The 16,922-nt window shown below is 40.1% G+C and overlaps 1 protein-coding gene across 1 annotated transcript in view; it reads left to right on the top strand.

Annotated features, from left to right (window-relative positions):
• Positions 1 to 325: 325 nt before the first annotated feature.
• Positions 326 to 16,922, top strand: part of CREBBP (CREB binding protein) — a gene marked incomplete at its 5' end in the record, with an annotated part of 46,056 nt that continues 29,459 nt past the window's right edge. The window contains 13 exons of the mRNA XM_010186100.1: positions 326 to 575; positions 1,141 to 1,254; positions 7,657 to 7,899; positions 8,503 to 8,602; positions 9,047 to 9,193; positions 9,650 to 9,767; positions 11,176 to 11,368; positions 11,529 to 11,582; positions 12,799 to 12,923; positions 13,525 to 13,713; positions 15,211 to 15,630; positions 16,249 to 16,428; positions 16,658 to 16,844. Of these exons, the coding sequence (XP_010184402.1) occupies positions 326 to 575; positions 1,141 to 1,254; positions 7,657 to 7,899; positions 8,503 to 8,602; positions 9,047 to 9,193; positions 9,650 to 9,767; positions 11,176 to 11,368; positions 11,529 to 11,582; positions 12,799 to 12,923; positions 13,525 to 13,713; positions 15,211 to 15,630; positions 16,249 to 16,428; positions 16,658 to 16,844 (2,320 nt within the window). The remainder of the gene's footprint in view (positions 576 to 1,140; positions 1,255 to 7,656; positions 7,900 to 8,502; positions 8,603 to 9,046; positions 9,194 to 9,649; positions 9,768 to 11,175; positions 11,369 to 11,528; positions 11,583 to 12,798; positions 12,924 to 13,524; positions 13,714 to 15,210; positions 15,631 to 16,248; positions 16,429 to 16,657; positions 16,845 to 16,922) is intronic.

The raw sequence follows: 16,922 nt of genomic DNA on the forward strand, positions 1-16,922 counted from the left end.
AATCCTGTTGTCATTGTCACTAATCTCTAGGCATTCATAATCTCATAGCATTCCCTAACATACGTGGCCACCCCACCACCTTTCCTTCCTTGCCTGTCCCTTCTGAAGAGATGTCTTAACAGAGGAACCTCTCAATACGTTCTTGCTATTCCAAGATTAAAATAGAAATGCTTGAGAATGCTACAGATGCTGGCATAGTAATCCTTGTCAGAGCAGAATGCTTGGTGAATAGTCTTGTGATGCTCAAGTTATTACTTGCAAATACTCAAGTAATTTGCAATATTGTGTACTTGCAAATGTGATGCTAAACTACCTGTTCTCTCAGTCCCAGATGCAAACCCAAGTACAGCAAGTGGGAATCGTACCGACGCAGGCCATGGCGACTGGACCAACGGCAGATCCGGAGAAGCGCAAACTGATCCAGCAGCAGTTGGTTTTGCTGCTTCACGCTCACAAATGTCAGAGGCGGGAGCAGGCGAACGGAGAGGTGCGGGCCTGCGCTCTCCCGCACTGTCGAACCATGAAAAACGTCCTCAACCACATGACACACTGTCAAGCTGGGAAGGCCTGTCAAGGTGAGAAGACGTTGCTTAAGCTACTTTTGCAAATGAGCTGTGTACGGTTTCTTAGGTATTTGTCAGTATTAGGTATTTTGTTTTGTTTTCTTGTCAAGAAGATCTGTGTACCTGGCACAAATGAGTGCTAAAACTGGTTCTTTAATTAAACAACTGCTCCCTTTTTTATTACCTTTGCCCAGTCTCCATTTCTGATGTCTTCACAGTTGTCACTTTAGGAAACAGAATGCAGTATTTGCTCTTTAGAAGCAGGATAGTACCAACGGTAGCCTCAAAAGCGTCTTTTTTATCTCCTCCACTCTATAAAGAGGGTGCAGTATCCACTGTGTGGTTGCATGCGGCTCATCCACATAGTTTCTTAGATTTTAGTACTGGTTTCCTTTGTTTGTTACGGCATTATTGGTGGGTCCCAAAAAATGTTAGTTGCATTCAGCTGTGTTTAGGTACACGTACAGTACTGCTTGTAAAGGAGAAAGAATAGAGTTGCTTTAAAACATAAGATGAGTTAATTCAAAACCTGTTAACCAAGTAGTGACCTTAATTCTGTTGCTTTTCCTTGTTACAGTTGCTCATTGTGCATCTTCGAGACAAATCATTTCCCATTGGAAGAATTGTACTCGGCACGACTGTCCTGTGTGCCTTCCTTTGAAAAATGCCAGTGACAAAAGAAATCAACAGCGTAAGTAGTTGTTGTAGCGCAGTCCCAATGAGATGCTGCTGTTAAAATAAAGTTGATCGAATGTGCAGTGTAGAAATAAACTATGATAGTGTCCCAACAAACTTAATAGCTGTTTAATGATCATGTATAAGGCTAAATATACTAGTGAGTTTTCCTTTCTGATCATTGAATGCAATTTCTCACTGAAATACACAATAATAGAAAAGGGAAAGTCTCAGATCAAACACACATCTGTTTTTAAACAGTGTGGCAACTTCTAACGAGTGTTTTATTGTGAGGCAGGTCAATAGAATCCAGTTATAATACAGTTTTGGATGTAAGTACAGTTTGGGGAAAGTTACAAGCCGCTTCATTATTTTTTTGCTGCTAGGAGCAACTTGCTAGTGAGTAAGAATAATCAAAAATGTTTCTAAAATAAACATGAATTACTGTGCACAAAAAGATCTGGCCTGGATGCCTTAACCATGAAGTGTGTTTAATTCTGGTAATAGACTAGTTGAAGTTTTGCAAATCATTGTGGGTTTGCCCATGCCTGGTTTGGTTTTTGGGGTTTTTTTGTAATGACTTAGCTGTTACTGGTGTTTGGGGACCGTCAGTTTCTAGTGTATTTCTTTCTTCTTGCTCTGAAACAGAAAATACTGAACTTATGTTGGTAGATTTGCTTCCCATCATGAAATCCTTTGAAAGGATGCCAAGGTAGAGCATTTTACAGCATAGATGCAGCAGCTCTAGAAGTCTAAGTGATGTTATGCCTAAGTATATTTAAATAAGGGTTAAGAAGTGGAAAATAGCTGGGGGACTTGCGAAGCTTGTGCATTTCAGTTGTTTGGAAGCATTCTGCTAATTTCTGTTTAGGCTGACACTGCAGTGAGGAACATTTACTAAACCTTGGAGGACAGAGAAATGCTCCTAGGTTAGATGAGATTAAGGCAGAGGGGAGAGTAGCTGGTAAGAGTGTCCAAATTATCTGTTGAAGATGCTGCTCTTGTAGTTTCAGGAGGGTGTTTTTTCCCTCCAGAACTGAAAAACTTATAAATACAGAGCTACTTGGAGCTAAGGGTTTTGTTTGTGTTTTACTGAACTTCTCCTTGGTAAACAAGAAGCAGTCATTTGTTGGAAGTGATTAGTTATGTTTGGCCTTTGAAAAATGTGTTGAGAGCTTTGCTTCTTAATACGACATGGTCCATTTGTGTATAACATCCTTATTACACAGTTGTTATCAGCATGCTAAAGAGATGTAGCACAACAGAACTCTTTTTTTTTCAATACACGCTACTGTAGAAAAGTAGTTTTGTGCAGTATTTGTTTTTGCATCATTCATGCAACTTAATAAAAGAGAAGGCACTGGAAAGAAAACGATCCTTAAAAATAATTTTGTTATGGGATCAAATAGGATGTTGTTGCAACAGAATTATAATGGATGAGTGCAGAGTTTGGCTCTCTTGCATGCGGGGGAGACAAATATGAAATCTCCTTCTTCTATTTGATTTATCAATAATTCAGTGGTAGTAACCATGAAGATTTGTAGCTTAGTATGCTGAGGTGCAGTGTTCTTTGTTCTGGATTATGGCTCTGAGTCATACAAGTAGCACCTTGTGGTTTGGTTGAAGGTAGAAGGCGAACACTGAAAATACTTTTTTAGATGTATTAGGAAGGATACCCCTTTTTAGACATTAAGAAATGTTTCTGAAATATTTACCTTAATATGTGCATTTGAAAACACTGTGCCTCGTCAGGTGAAAATTAACCTAAGCTAGGATAGCGTAGCATCTACTAAACTAGGGGGAGGAGGGGATCTACATATGGCAGAATATGATGAGGTCATTTAGAAAGGGAAAAAGAAATGGAAAGTGTAGTGACCCTCATTACTCTTGTCATCCTTACAGGATGAATGACCAAAACCCTTGTGTCTTACCTTTCTGTGCCGGTGCTTATTTTACCATCGTCATTTCAAGTCCTGTTGTATCTGTGCTGGGCTTTCAAGTGGCTCTTTCAAAGCATGTCAGGTCTTTTAGAAGGTTCTGCAGTTGAGCACTTCAGAGACGTTGCGATGTGCTGCCTTGCTTCCACCCTTCCTGTGTGCAGTGGTTCCTGTGCTCTTTGTAGCTCTCTGTTGCTGCTCCTTGGGGGATTCCCTCTGCTTGCTGCAGAAAGTCCTGGGCTTCAGCTTATTACCGTGGAGTTGTTTCTTTACAGGTGTCTTGCTCCATGTTTTAGTGTTTAGGTTCATTTCAAGGAGTATCTGTGCCAAGTCTCATTTGTGTAGCTTTTTGAACTGTCTTTTATTACAATTGTTGATCATAATATGACTTGTTATTAGGGCATGCTGGGACAAGTTTGAAAATCCATCTGTTTTGCATGGCTCTTACTGTGTATACCACGTATGCCTCTGGGAGGGTAGGTGGCAGCAGCACAAAATATAATGTTATTTTACACGAGTTTTTCTTTCAGTAGGGCAGTGACTCCTGTTTTTTGGAGTAATGACCTGAAATTTGGTACAAATGTTTTGGGTTTGGAGGTTTGCTTTGTTAGGAAGTACTTCTCACTCTCTGCTGAGCCCACCACAATTTGAGTTATAAGAGCTTGCAAACAGCTGTTGATCTATTTCCTAGCCTTTTAGCTCTATTGTAATGATTCTTTTTTTCTGAAGATCTGTCACGTTATAAATGTGCTTGAGCTGCTCGATTCTCCTCTTCATGGCTTGGGCAGACGTGTGTTGTGCTACTAAACAGCTTCTGAGTATATCACAGAATCACAGAATGGTTTGGGTTGGAAGGGACCTTAAGGATCATCTGGTCCAACCCCTGCCATGGGCAGAGACACCTCCCACTGGAAAGCTGTACGGGTGACAGGTGTCCTGTGCTTGCCGTTTAGGATGACCTGGACCATTTTCATGCTTCATTCCAGGATCAGGGGACACTGGAAAACCTTTGGCATCCCTCTTCAGTTGAGTGAGACTGGAAGGTGGAGTTGCAAACATGCACACTCCCCTGTATTTTTCCTTCTAGGAAAATGTTAAAGGAAATGCAGTGAGAAAGAAGATGGATTGTGAAAGAGTAAATCTGAGTCAACTCATCTTCATCTGAAAATGTGGTTTTAAAAGCAGACTGAGACAGAAACGGGCTGAGGGAGTAGGTTGTTGAGTATGAGCAGAAAATGAAAGACGGCGAAATGGATGCCGAGTGTGTGGGAACTGACCCTCTGTAGAGAAGGAAGGAGTGCATTGCTGTGCAGGGAAATGTGCTCAGAAAGAGTTGCCCGCAGCTTCTTCATTAGAGTCCATTCCTTGTGAAAACTGGAAATGAAATTCAGTTTGCTTAAGTCTTATTGTCAGTAACTGTGTAAAACCTACCAACCAAATTTGCAAGTGCTGGAAATCATACATAATGGTGACCTACCAGCTGTTGGTTACTCCACTGAGCCATAAGATAAATAGTTGGCCCACAGATTAAGAAGTCCCATCCATTGACTAATATGATGCTGTGCTGTGAAGGCTTTTGGTTTAATGCTTAACTTAATTTAAAATTAAAATGGCATTGGTGGTGAAGTTTAATACCAACACTTCCTACCTTTAAATTGCTCATAAAATCTTTACTTACCCCATGATTTGATTCATGATACAGCCTTTAATTAAACGGTCATGTACCTTTACCTTTTGTATACCTGCCTAATTCTGGGTGCAGGACAGGCTTGTGCTGAGGTGAGTCAAGGTTATCAGCAGAATTTTTGCTGTGGCCACTTTGATCAGGGATGGAAATTTAATACTCTCTTCCTCCATCTTCTTGTTTAACAGATTAACATAATGTCATGCATTCATATAAAACAAAGTAACAAATAGACACAAAAAACCCCATTCAAATTCCTGATATTGTGAAAATACTTAATACAGGATGCTATTAATTGAGTTACAAATCATAGAAAAGCTGAGACGAAATAGTCAGAGCCACTCATTTCCACATTGTAAGTGTACTGCTGACTGTAAGACCGTAGTCTGTCCCCCAGTACTTCAGTTTGAAGTGTTGAAGCAACGTTTGGCTGTTTACCAGCTTTAGAGTTTTGCCTACTTGAATAGGTGCATGCAGACACGTAGAACTTCTTGGAGTTCTTTCGTCTCTTCAAAGTGCAAGTCAAACTAGCGGTCTTCAGACCTCGTCCCCTTATCATAATGGTAGTAAGTAGTTTTATGAAGAAACGAGGGGGGTTTTTTCTGTTTGGAAGAGACTTATTCTCCATGTTGTCACATTTAAAGTGACATTCAAGCTGTCAGCTCTGACAAATACCCAAACGGAGTTTTTATAAGTAGTCTTTGGTCGGAAGTAGAGGTCTGGAAATCTGATCTTGCTGAAGGAGACTTCTATAAAATTGGCTGGCTTGTGGTTCCTGGAGCTGCCCTAACACAAGGGCTGAACTTGTGCTTCACAGTTACCGATACCACGGCCAAAGCTCAGCCCAGAGCTGTGAGCAAGAGCTGGTTGACTTCTCCAAGCTCTGCCTTAGCTTCAGTGTGAGCTTCAAACCAAGCTTGCAGTCCTCAGAAGATCAGTGCCGGCTTTTTTCCCCAAGAAGAGTATGAGGAAAGGTGAAACGCTTGGCTCTCCTCAGTGGGATGCCTGGAAGCCTTTTTGCTGTTCCCAGCCTTCAGCGTCACCTGTGGTCATTCTGCCATCTCCAGAGATACACCTCGGATTTGCAGCCAACACTGAAAGCGTATGGGGGGTTTTTTGTTGTAACGTTTCTGGAGAAATATCACCTTCTAATGAGCTGGAATTTTTATTGACTCCTGTATTGATCCTTTGCTGTCACAACAGCCTCTGAAGCCTTTTGAATTCCAGGTGGCACAAGCTTTATGCTACTGACTCTTTCCAGAGACTTCCTGTTTCTTGGCTTGCACTAGTGTAAAGGCATCAGTCAGCCACTGTCTTTGGTTTTAAACTTGCTTGGAAAAGATCAGCGAGTTCAAAAGTTACTATGAATGTGTCCATAGAGCATAAGCGTATGTAAGCCTAATTTCTGTGGTAAACCTGGTGTTGAAAATAGTGTGGATTATCCCTGGGAAAGAAAAAGGATGTTTTCTGTGGGGTTGCTTATTCTGGAGAGGGGGATTTCTGACTATATTTATCTGTAGTTCTTTGGCAAATTAGATCAAATTGAATTCTCATCTGGAGAGGGAAAAATCTGGACTCTGTAATGTGTGCGTTTCCTCTTGGATGGAAGCTGAAAGTGTGCGTATCTCTTTCAGTGATTCTCAGTTTCCATAGTGGATAGGGATTTAAGAAAGCCTAGATAATCCTGTTAATGTCTCAGAAGGCTTGTTTTCCCGATTTTGTTTTTTTTCTAACTATGTGCCTCTCCTACTATTTCATTAAAACAGCTCTTGTTGCCTGTATTAACAGCTATTATTGTTGCTATGTTTAGCTCACAAAATTGTTATGCAGATTACATACTTAAATACTTGAGGGGGGAAACGTGAAGTGTGTACTACTTCTGCCAGAGCCTTGGTTATCAAAATGCAGTGTTTCTGTCGTGAAGAATACACAATACTCCATGTGTCCTTTGCAGTGGAACAGCTTACTGCTTAGAATGGCAGCTAAAATGAGGACCAGAAAGCAGCTTTTTGTTCACTGCTGAGTTCAGTAAAAACTACTTTGCCCTATTGTTTCCATTTCCTATCTACAATGGAAATGGCTCTTCCATACATCTGTGCAGTGAGAGAGGTTGGTTGTGGTGGTCATATCGGTTACTATTACTATGTAAATCCTTTACCAAAATCTGCGGCAAGCTCATCCCATTTCTAACTCTTCAAATTATTTTAGAGTTTGTCAGTACAATCTGAAACCCATGAGGGCTTTTCATATCTCTGAATAACTTGGGTTTTAGGGTAATTTGGCCTTCAGAGGATTCATCTAGTGGCTGCTTGGAATGAACATTTCTGCCAACAGATCTTCAGTATTACCTCTGTGTCCAAGGACACAGTATTTCTGCTGAACTCGGGATCTCTGTTCTGGAGCCAAATATTTTGACCTAAAATGGGATTGGTGGGAAAGAAGGAAGTAGAGGAATTAATTTTTTCCCCCTTTAGTCTACTCCATCCCAAGCATGAAAATCCTGTCTAGCCTTATATTGGAGCCTATACTTTATGTGTATTACAGTAATTATGGGCTTATCTACCCCAAAATTACAGCATTTCTCTTTAGACTGCATGTATTAATTGCTAGGGTGGTTTCTGTCTTGTAAAATCAAAGGCTGAGTTTCCCCACTTGGTATCTTGGGTGTCGTTTTGTCCTTTGGCAGAAAAATACATGCCGTATAACTACATGCATGTTCCGTTGATTCTTGGCATGGTTTGTTTCATTATTTATCCTCATTGATTTTCAGTTTTCTTTTTTCCTTTCTTTTTCATAGCCCTTCTAGGGTCTCCAGCTGGTGGCATCCAAAATTCCATTGGTTCTGTTGGCACAGGCCAGCAGAATACTCCATCGCTAAGTAATCCTAATCCGATTGACCCCAGCTCCATGCAACGAGCCTACGCCGCTCTTGGACTGCCATATGGCAACCAGCCGCAAACACAGTTGCAGCCCCAGGTGCAGGGCCAACAGCCGGCACAGCCTCAGGCTCACCAGCAAATGAGGACCATTAATGCACTGGGTAGGTGGAAAAAACAAACCAACCAGAAACTACGATGTTAAAAGAAGCTGAACTGTTGAATTTTTAGGATAGTCCAGTATTTCCCTTGATTGGAGTAGTGACTTTCTGTTCATGTTGATTAAAATTATACTATTTAAACCACTACCATCCATTTATATTTGAATATTAGAAAGCTTCAACTATATTGCTTCTGTCAAATAGCAGTGGTTTTAGTTTCTTTTAAAGTAACAGGCCATACCTTATTGTTGTCTAAGGTGATGAGACAGAATTGCTGAAGGATTTTGGTTTAACAAGTATTTCAGCTGTTGTTGCAGACAATTCTATCTCAAATGCTAATTTCTTTCTTGAACTTATTTGTAGTTATCTTCTTTTTAGCTTATTGAACTAATCTTAAGAGTTTAACTTTTAAATTTTATAAATTAGTTTTTGTAGGAAAATACTATCCAGACTGAAAGTAACTTTTGATTCTGGAAGTAGCTGTGTACAGGGGCAATTATCATGGAAGTACTTCTCTGATACAGTTTCTTTTGTAAAGTGTAGTATTGCCATGTTACTGTCAAAATTGTGAACTGGGTATCAATGATGCTTAATTTTGTCCCAAAGGAGCCAACCAGATGAACCTTCCTGCAGGAGGAATAACAACAGACCAGCAAGCTAGTCTGATTTCTGAAACTGCTCTTCCAACATCCCTTGGGACAAATAAGTAATGCACGCATTTTCATTCTTGCTCAATTAAACATTTATTTACATGCTTATGAGTGTAAATAAAGAGCATGCTTGCAAAATTAATTATGTTGGCATGGAAATTCAGTCACATCTATAGCTATGCTCTTTTCTATTTCAATTCTATATCTACCCCTTTGTCCTCCCATAGAGCCCCAGAATATTTAGTAATCTGAAATTAATTCCCAAAGGAAGAATATTTTGTATTTTTAAGTTGTGATTCTTTATTGTTCATACTGCATCTTGCAAACTCCTGAGCTTTTCTGCTGTAAGTGTTCCAGTTTACTGATACCAGAATTTAATTTAGAGAATGTTTGATGCAGTAACTAGAAATTATGAAAGGAATTACTTAAAAAAATCCTTTAGACATCAAACATACAATAAAACTTTGCATTCTGTACTGTAACAGTCCCTTTTATTTTAGCCCACTCATGAATGATGGCACAAATTCTGGCAATGTTGGAAACCTCAGCTCAATGCCAACGGCTGCTCCTCCTTCTAGTACCGGGGTAAGGAAAGCATGGCATGAACATGTCACTCAGGACCTGCGCAATCATTTAGTGCATAAACTGTAAGTATTCACCAAGGCTGCCTGTTTTTCCTGAATGTTTTCAAAGAATGTCAGTACTGTAGTTCTTCTGTTAAGCTGAAAAGTTGTTGATGAGAAAGTTACCACTAGTGGTTCTCTGGCACTGAGGATAAGCTGTTACCTTTAACCCTCCTCTTCAGTTCGTTCCTTGTGCCCGTTATGGAATGGGCATGAAACTAGCTTATATTGCTGGTAAGTTTGCTCTGCTGTAGTAAATAAGTGTTTAGACTCTAGACTGTCAAACCTCACATTTTTTTCATCATTGAATTTGCTTTAATCTTGTAGGGAGTAGTGCAATATTGATTTTCTTTTAAACAATTTTGAAATGCCTTTACACCTCTGATGTATGAAAAAACATCCAGGTTTAATATTATAAAGCTGTATTGAATTATATTGCTTTTCTCTGAATATTCTTTTATTCTTTCTCCTTTCTTGTAGAGTCCAAGCCATCTTCCCCACTCCTGATCCAGCAGCACTGAAGGATCGCCGCATGGAGAACTTGGTGGCTTATGCCAGGAAAGTGGAAGGAGATATGTATGAATCTGCTAACAGTAGGGTATGTTGCTTTAGTCCAGCTATACAGTATATGTTCAAGAACAGTTTTCTCTAGGACTCACTCCTGTTTTTTACTGTTTACCTTTTACCAACACCATTGGAATTATTTCTCCTCAGAGAGTGATTTGGCTAAGACACATAGCTGTTACACATGTCAACATAATAAGCACTCGGCTTGACTTGTGCTTGTCCTTGTGCATGGGAAACCAGACAAAATTCCTGTTCTTGTTCATTATTTTTGCTCTGTTTGCAAGGAGGTGTCAGTTCAAATCTGTGTTACTCAGAGGGAGCAAACCCCTGTTGATTGACATGCTGAGGATACTGTTTGTTGTGACACAGTCGTAATTCTGCCCTAAAACCACTCCCTGCCAGTTTTCATCCGGTAAAGACAGTGTTAGCAGCACCAGTATAGATAGCTAGCAAAATATCAACTGATCAGAATTTTGAGATCCTTTCTTAACTTTCTTAACTTTTGATTCTTAATCAGAATTCTAGTTTTGATTAAAATTGGATGAAGACAAAATGATTGTGGAACAAGGATCATTCAGCCTTTGTCCCATCTAACACTGGGTTTTAAGAGCATAGGTGACCCCACAAAATAAATGTAGTCTTGAGAGTTTGTTGGGTTTTTTTTTTGCCTTTAACAATGTGTAATCTCATGCATTAGGCAGCTACGTCTCCAGCAATTGCTGACAAGCAAAACTTTCTACCTTGTGGTGTGATCTGACTGTCTGATTTGATCTGTTTTCAATGTAGTTTGAGTAAAATGGAATTTTCATCTTGTACAGATGTAGTGTTTAGTTCTCTGTGCCCATGGACTATTTTTCACTGATTTCCTCCATTCCTTTGGGGTTTTATTTGTTTTTATTCTCTGCAAGGTCTGTTGGTAGTCAGACTCCTTAGGAAAAGAACAGTTCCTTTCTTTAGGTAAAAATTGATTTCTTCTTATTGTCTGTGTCATGAAGTTTATTCAGTGTAAATGTGTTGCTGGGGACTTCTTTTTCTCTCATCTGTGGATTAGTGGAAATGCGTGTTACGAAAATAACATTTAAAGTTCATTACCGCTTACAAACGAAATCACAGCTTCCTGTTGTTTTTTGGTCCAAGCAATATGGAACCTACAGTCTTCTCCTTTGTCTACTGATCTACTCAGAGTAGATATGATGGATAGCCATAAAGCTAAGTCTCCTATGTGTTTACTGGAAGCTTTGTTTTTCCTTCTCTGTGCTAAAGAAGTGATGAGAGTGACTCAGTTTAACTGAATTCTGAAAAGAAGTATTTTTTGTTTAAATAGGCAAGTGTATGCATTAAAAAAACCAACCAAACCTGTAACAGCGTTCTGGTAGACTATTTGAGCTTTTGTTCTGGTTTCTTACACTTGACACTGAGTACTTTTTTTTTTTTTTTAGGATGAATACTATCATTTATTAGCAGAGAAAATCTATAAGATACAAAAGGAGCTAGAAGAGAAACGGAGGTCTCGTCTACATAAACAAGGGATGCTGGGGAATCAGCCAGCCTTACAGACCCCAGGGCCTCAGCCCCCTGGTATCCCACAGGTGGCTGCTGCCATGGGCCAGGCACAGCCCGTGAGGCCGCCCAGTAAGTACCTCTGTAGGAGCTGCTTCTGCATTTCAGCCTTCACTCTGCACAGTTTGCTCTTGTGGCTCTTGTTTTGCTCTTGTTTGCTCTTGGGCTCTTGTGCTAATCTCAAGTTCATATTTAATTATTTTTTGCTGACCCTTCTTCTGTTGTGTTGCAGATGGGCCTATGTCCATGCCAACTGTGCCTATAAGTCGTATGCAGGTTTCTCAAGGTATCTATGTTTTCCTCTCTAATTGCAATTTGTGGGTTCAAAATAATTGTTAGGGGGCAAAAGTTGATCTTCTGTTTTTCTTTTAGAGGTCGGGTGGGGGGAACTACTCAGTCTCCCTTTTTTCAATGTTATTCTTTGTTGTTGCACTGTGACAGGAACTGTCTCAATGCAGACTTGTCTTAAGAACTGGCAATATGTGCCCCATACTTTTCTAGCGTTGGGAAGTAATTCAGTCCTTTCAAAAAGAGGAGAGCGCAAGCAAGAATCCTGTGGTTAATCTCATTAAAAACACTGTAACGACAGAGGGGGAGGAGGATATTGGCATGTTTTCCTCAGTTGATTAGCCAAAAATACACCTGTAGCTGGCAACATTAATCCTAGAATCTGTATTGCTAATGCTTCCTCTTCTTGGTTTCTGATGGAAAGTGCATCTGAAAAAGCAGTGTAGCTTGTTCATGACACTGGTGGCTTGCCGTCACTGATTTAGGCTGCTCTGGCCTCATGGGTGGTTTTTTTCTGAAAAATACAAACACGTGACTTTTAGGTGCTTCAGCTTCCTCCAAAAAAGTGTCCCTGTAAAGTTCTTTATTTCTTGGTTCATAGTTGGTAGTAAGTTGAAACTTGTGTTGAAATGTCCTTGAGAAGTTACATGCTTTTAAAATTAATTTCAATAGGAGAAAAAGTTGATAGCAAGTATAGCTCCATAATTCTTTATTTACACCTTTATTCCTGTTAAACAAGTTTCAGGTTTTTTTGGAGGGGTTAAATGTTCTGTATAAAAAGCAGAACGTCGGTTTAAGGTAGCTTTTGTCCTGATTTGAGACTAGGAGTTGCCTTCATAAATACAATAAAAATGCATATTGTATTTACTTCAACTGTTTCAGTGAGGCCTGAATAGGACATTGCTGTTTCAAAGCAAATGCCTGATTTTAAGAAACCATCCCAAGGTATTATTTACAGATAGCATCCTGTCTTTGTAGATCATCCACACTTTCATCTTTTGCATTTATTTTTTTTAAACACCAAAAGCTTCTGAATACTTCTTACATCCTGATTTGCCTCTGACGCCAAGTAATTTGAACAACATAAAAAATAAAAGATGAAGTGCAGGGCAGGCAAACTTTAGTCGTAATAAATGTGAATTTTATAGTAGAGTATACATACGTAAACTCTGATGACTTGTTCCTAATGAGTTGTTTTGGGGGTGCATTTGCAGGAATGAATCAGTTTAACCCCATGTCCATAGGGAATGTACAGATGCCACAAGCGCCCATGGGACCCCGTGCAGCTTCTCCAATGAACCATCCTGTGCAAATGAACAACATGGGCGCCGTTCCTGCGGTTCGTACTTCTTGTTACCGAGTTCTTCTCAAAATGGGTTGATTACATTTAGTAGTGCTAACGCTGTTCTGAAAAGGCCATGTCATAGTGTAGTACTGTAAATTGTAGGATAATTTCATGGAAACGTACAGAGTCTGTCAGGCTTTCATTGAGGTGTTTGTTTTCAATATTAAAAAAATAAAGGGAGGTAGATGCCAGAGGTGCAATAATCTCCAACAGTCTGTGGAAGAATATAGTTCTTTCAGAAACCGATCTTTGCAGTATTATCTACCTTCTTTATTCTTCCATGAAAATATGCTTTTATTCTTTAGAAAAACAAAAATATTTTCAGCTTCACTGGATGATCACCATTACCTCAGAGAACAAAATGGAGTTTTAACACTCTTAGTAGAGTTTTGAATGTTACCTGTTTGAAAACTCATGAATACTGTGGAACAAATGCTGAAGTTATGTGTATGCTCATGTCCATGTGGTTTACTGAAGCCAGTTTTCCTTTTATTTTTTTGTCCTATTTCTTGGTCAATTACACTGAAGGTATTTTCCTTTCTCTTGCTGCATAATACTAAATTGTAATGTCTTTAATTTGGGTGTTAATTTTTAGATGGCAATGTCTCCTTCCCGAATGCCTCAGCCGCAGAACATGATGGGAGCTCATGCCAACAACATGATGGGGCAGGCTCCTACCCAGAACCAGTTCCTGCCCCAGAATCAGTTCCCAGCATCTACTGGGGCTATGAATGTGAACAACGTGGGCATGGGTCAGTCAACAGCTCAGGCCGGGGTGGCACAGGTAAGATATATTTTCTAATTTTTGAGTTGTTTACTATTAATTATTTTGTTTGAATGTATCTAATTTATATATGTTTGACTATTTTATATATTTATATCCATTGTTTATTGTCGTCACCCCTGACTCTGGTGGATCCTGAGATACATCTGCTGCCTTCATAAGCAGATGTAACCTCTCTACATATGCTAACTGGGAGGCAATGCTTGTAATTCCTGATCTAAATTCTAAAGAAATGCATGCTGATGAGATTTTTAGGGGGAATATCAGAAGCTGGCATATGGGAAGTTCATGAGCATATGCTTTTGTGTCTTTGTGTGGACCTTAGTAGCTAACTTTAAATCAAGAATTACAATGAAGTGGTTGGGGAAGATCTTTAAAGTTTGTTTAAAATCTCTACATCTGAAGAGACATTTGAGGGTTTTTTCTGTAACATTTTTCTATTACAGTAGCAGTCAGTGAAGTGGAAGCTGTGCTTATGATCCAAAGTGTTTGCTTTTTGACAGGGAGAGGCTTGCTTTTTGACTTGGAGTCCAAGTAATTTAGGTTAGTTGGGACCTCCAAAGTTCTCCAGTCCAGCCCTATCCTCAAATGAGAGGTAACTTGGGTCAGGCTGCGAAGGGATCTGTTGAGTCAGGTTTGGAATACATTCAGAATGGAGCATCTGCAATTTCTTGGGCCCTGGCTCAGTTGTTTGACCACCTTTCTGGTGAACATTTTTTTCCTAATGCACTTATTTCGTTAAAACTGACTATATGCAAGCAGTACAGAACCATGTTTTAAATTTGAAACCTCATCTGCAGGAAACTGATTTAGATTTCTAAAACATAAAGTTACATCTGAGGATAGAGTATTCTTTTTCATCACTAGTTATCTGATGCAATCTTTGGTAAAATATGTAGTTTAAAAGTCTGTGCACATCTAGTATACTTTATTGTTGCTGCTTGAAAAGCAGGCCCACAATTTTCATAAGCATCTAGAGTAGTCTAGTTAGAATTATGAAATCAAACAAAAAAAAAACAACCAAACAACAACCAGTCTTAAGTCTTGCACTGTGCAATAGGGTGAGCATTAAATATATTGAACTATCTTCTAAAGCAGGATTGGTCTAGAGTCCTGGCCTAAAATGTGGATTTACTCAAAACCATTTTGTATGCAACATCTGACCTTTGCCCAGCTAATGGCATGATTTAGAGACTGTCTTGTCTGTCTGTGGGTTTCTGTGTTACTCGGAGATCGTGAGGATTCTCTCTCTGTGCAAGTAGAATTAATGTAAAAAGACGTGCATGGCACATCTTAGGTCTTTGACTAATAGCTGATGAAAATGATGAGAAAAATCAGAGCATAGTTATTTGCAATAGCAGCATTTGTTTATCGCTGCTCTCATGTTCACATTTGCAGTGTACTTTTAAAGAAGACTTCAGTGCTGTGATGTAAAGGATAGGTGTGATTCCCAGAGTTTTGGGAGTCACATGTCTGTAAGAGAATCTCTCTCTCTAGCAGGGGCAGGTTCCCAGTGCTGCTCTTCCTAACTCCATGAACATGCTTGGACCGCAGAGTGGGCAGTTACCATGTCCACCAGTGACCCAGCCACCTCTACATCAGACTACACCTCCGGTGTCCACTGCTGCTGGCATGCCGCCTATTCAGCACCAAACGCCAACTGGAATGACTCCTCCTCAGCCAGCAGCACCCACGCAGCCATCGACGCCGGTCTCATCATCAGGACAAACACCAACGCCGACACCGGGTTCTGTTCCAAACGCGACACAGACACAAAGCACGCCGACGGGGCAGACTGCGGCACAGGCGCAAGTCACACCGCAACCACAGACCCCGGTTCAACCCCAGTCTGTGCCAACCCCGCAGCCATCTCAGCAACAGCCAACATCTGTGCAGGCACAGCCACCTGGCACTCCAGTAAGTACCAGCTAGTTGCATTTTTCTTGTGTAGTGACATTCCACAAGAGTTCTCCCTATGTACAGCACCATGTCATGAATGTGTAGAGCCTGTAGTTGTCAATGGTAGCTTCTGCTTTAGACCAGAGGGTTCGTTACGTGTAAAAATGTTTGTTCAGATGTTCTCAACATTGTTTGAAGGAGGGGGGCTACTGAATGACTTCGAACTGCTGAGAGTAAAAACGGCAGCAGTGTGCAGAAAGATGAGGCATAACAGGCCTAATACTGTGTTTGGCCTTCGTCAGAATTGTCTTCTTTGATCATGAAACTTGCATAAGTTTTTTCTTTTAAGCTTTAGTCAGGATGAATGCACATGTCAAGGAATGTACAGTGTTTTACTGGGCAGGTGTTTTCTCTGTAAAAGAAGCCTCTTCGGAACAGAATTCTTCCTTGGCTTCTCGTCTGTAAAGCAGAGTTATTTAATGTGTTATATCGAACCTTGGCTACAGTGAGCTCCTGTATCCATGTTCTGCACTGTTTCAGAATATCATCTCATGTCTCTTTTGTGCTGTTCATTTTTAGTAAAGGAAAGTATTTCTATATATGCAGTGTCTTTCTTTTGTACTGTTTTTACAACAGCTATCCCAGGCAGCAGCTAGTATTGATAACAGGGTCCCCACCCCTGCCTCAGTTGCTAGTGCTGATACGAATTCCCAGCAACTAGGACCAGATGCACCAATGCTAGAAAGCAAATCAGAAGTTAAAACTGAAGAAACTGAGCCAGAGACTAGTGAGACACAAGTGGAAGCTAAGACTGAGGTAAATGAGATTCTATACAGCTTAACTGAAAGCAGTGAGAGATATAAAAGCACTTAATGATGTGTCGGAATTGGTGAGCTAAGGGGCGAGAGGAGGGTAGTTACTGGAAAGTAACTGTCCTGAGGAAAGCCATGGATGGAGAGTGTTTTGACAATCTCAAACTAATATTTTGGTGACTCGAATTTGGGTCATAGATGTAATAGTACGTCGTGTTGCATCCTTTCTTAAGGTGGAGGAGGATTTACAAGGATCTTCACAAACAAAAGAAGAATCAGAGGGAACAGAACTGAAACAAGAACCAATGGAAATAGAAGAAAAAAAGCCTGAAATAAAAGTAGATGCTAAAGAGGAAGAGGAGAGTGGCACTAATGGAACCACTTCACAGTCCACATCGCCATCTCAGCCCCGCAAAAAAAGTATGTGATTGAAAACTGAGCTTTTCTTGTGTACTTTGTTTTTACTAGCATTTGTTTTCCATGGTCTCAGTTCCTGCT

Source organism: Mesitornis unicolor, unplaced genomic scaffold (assembly GCF_000695765.1).
Source record: "Mesitornis unicolor isolate BGI_N332 unplaced genomic scaffold, ASM69576v1 scaffold34206, whole genome shotgun sequence".
NCBI lineage: Eukaryota > Metazoa > Chordata > Aves > Mesitornithiformes > Mesitornithidae > Mesitornis > Mesitornis unicolor.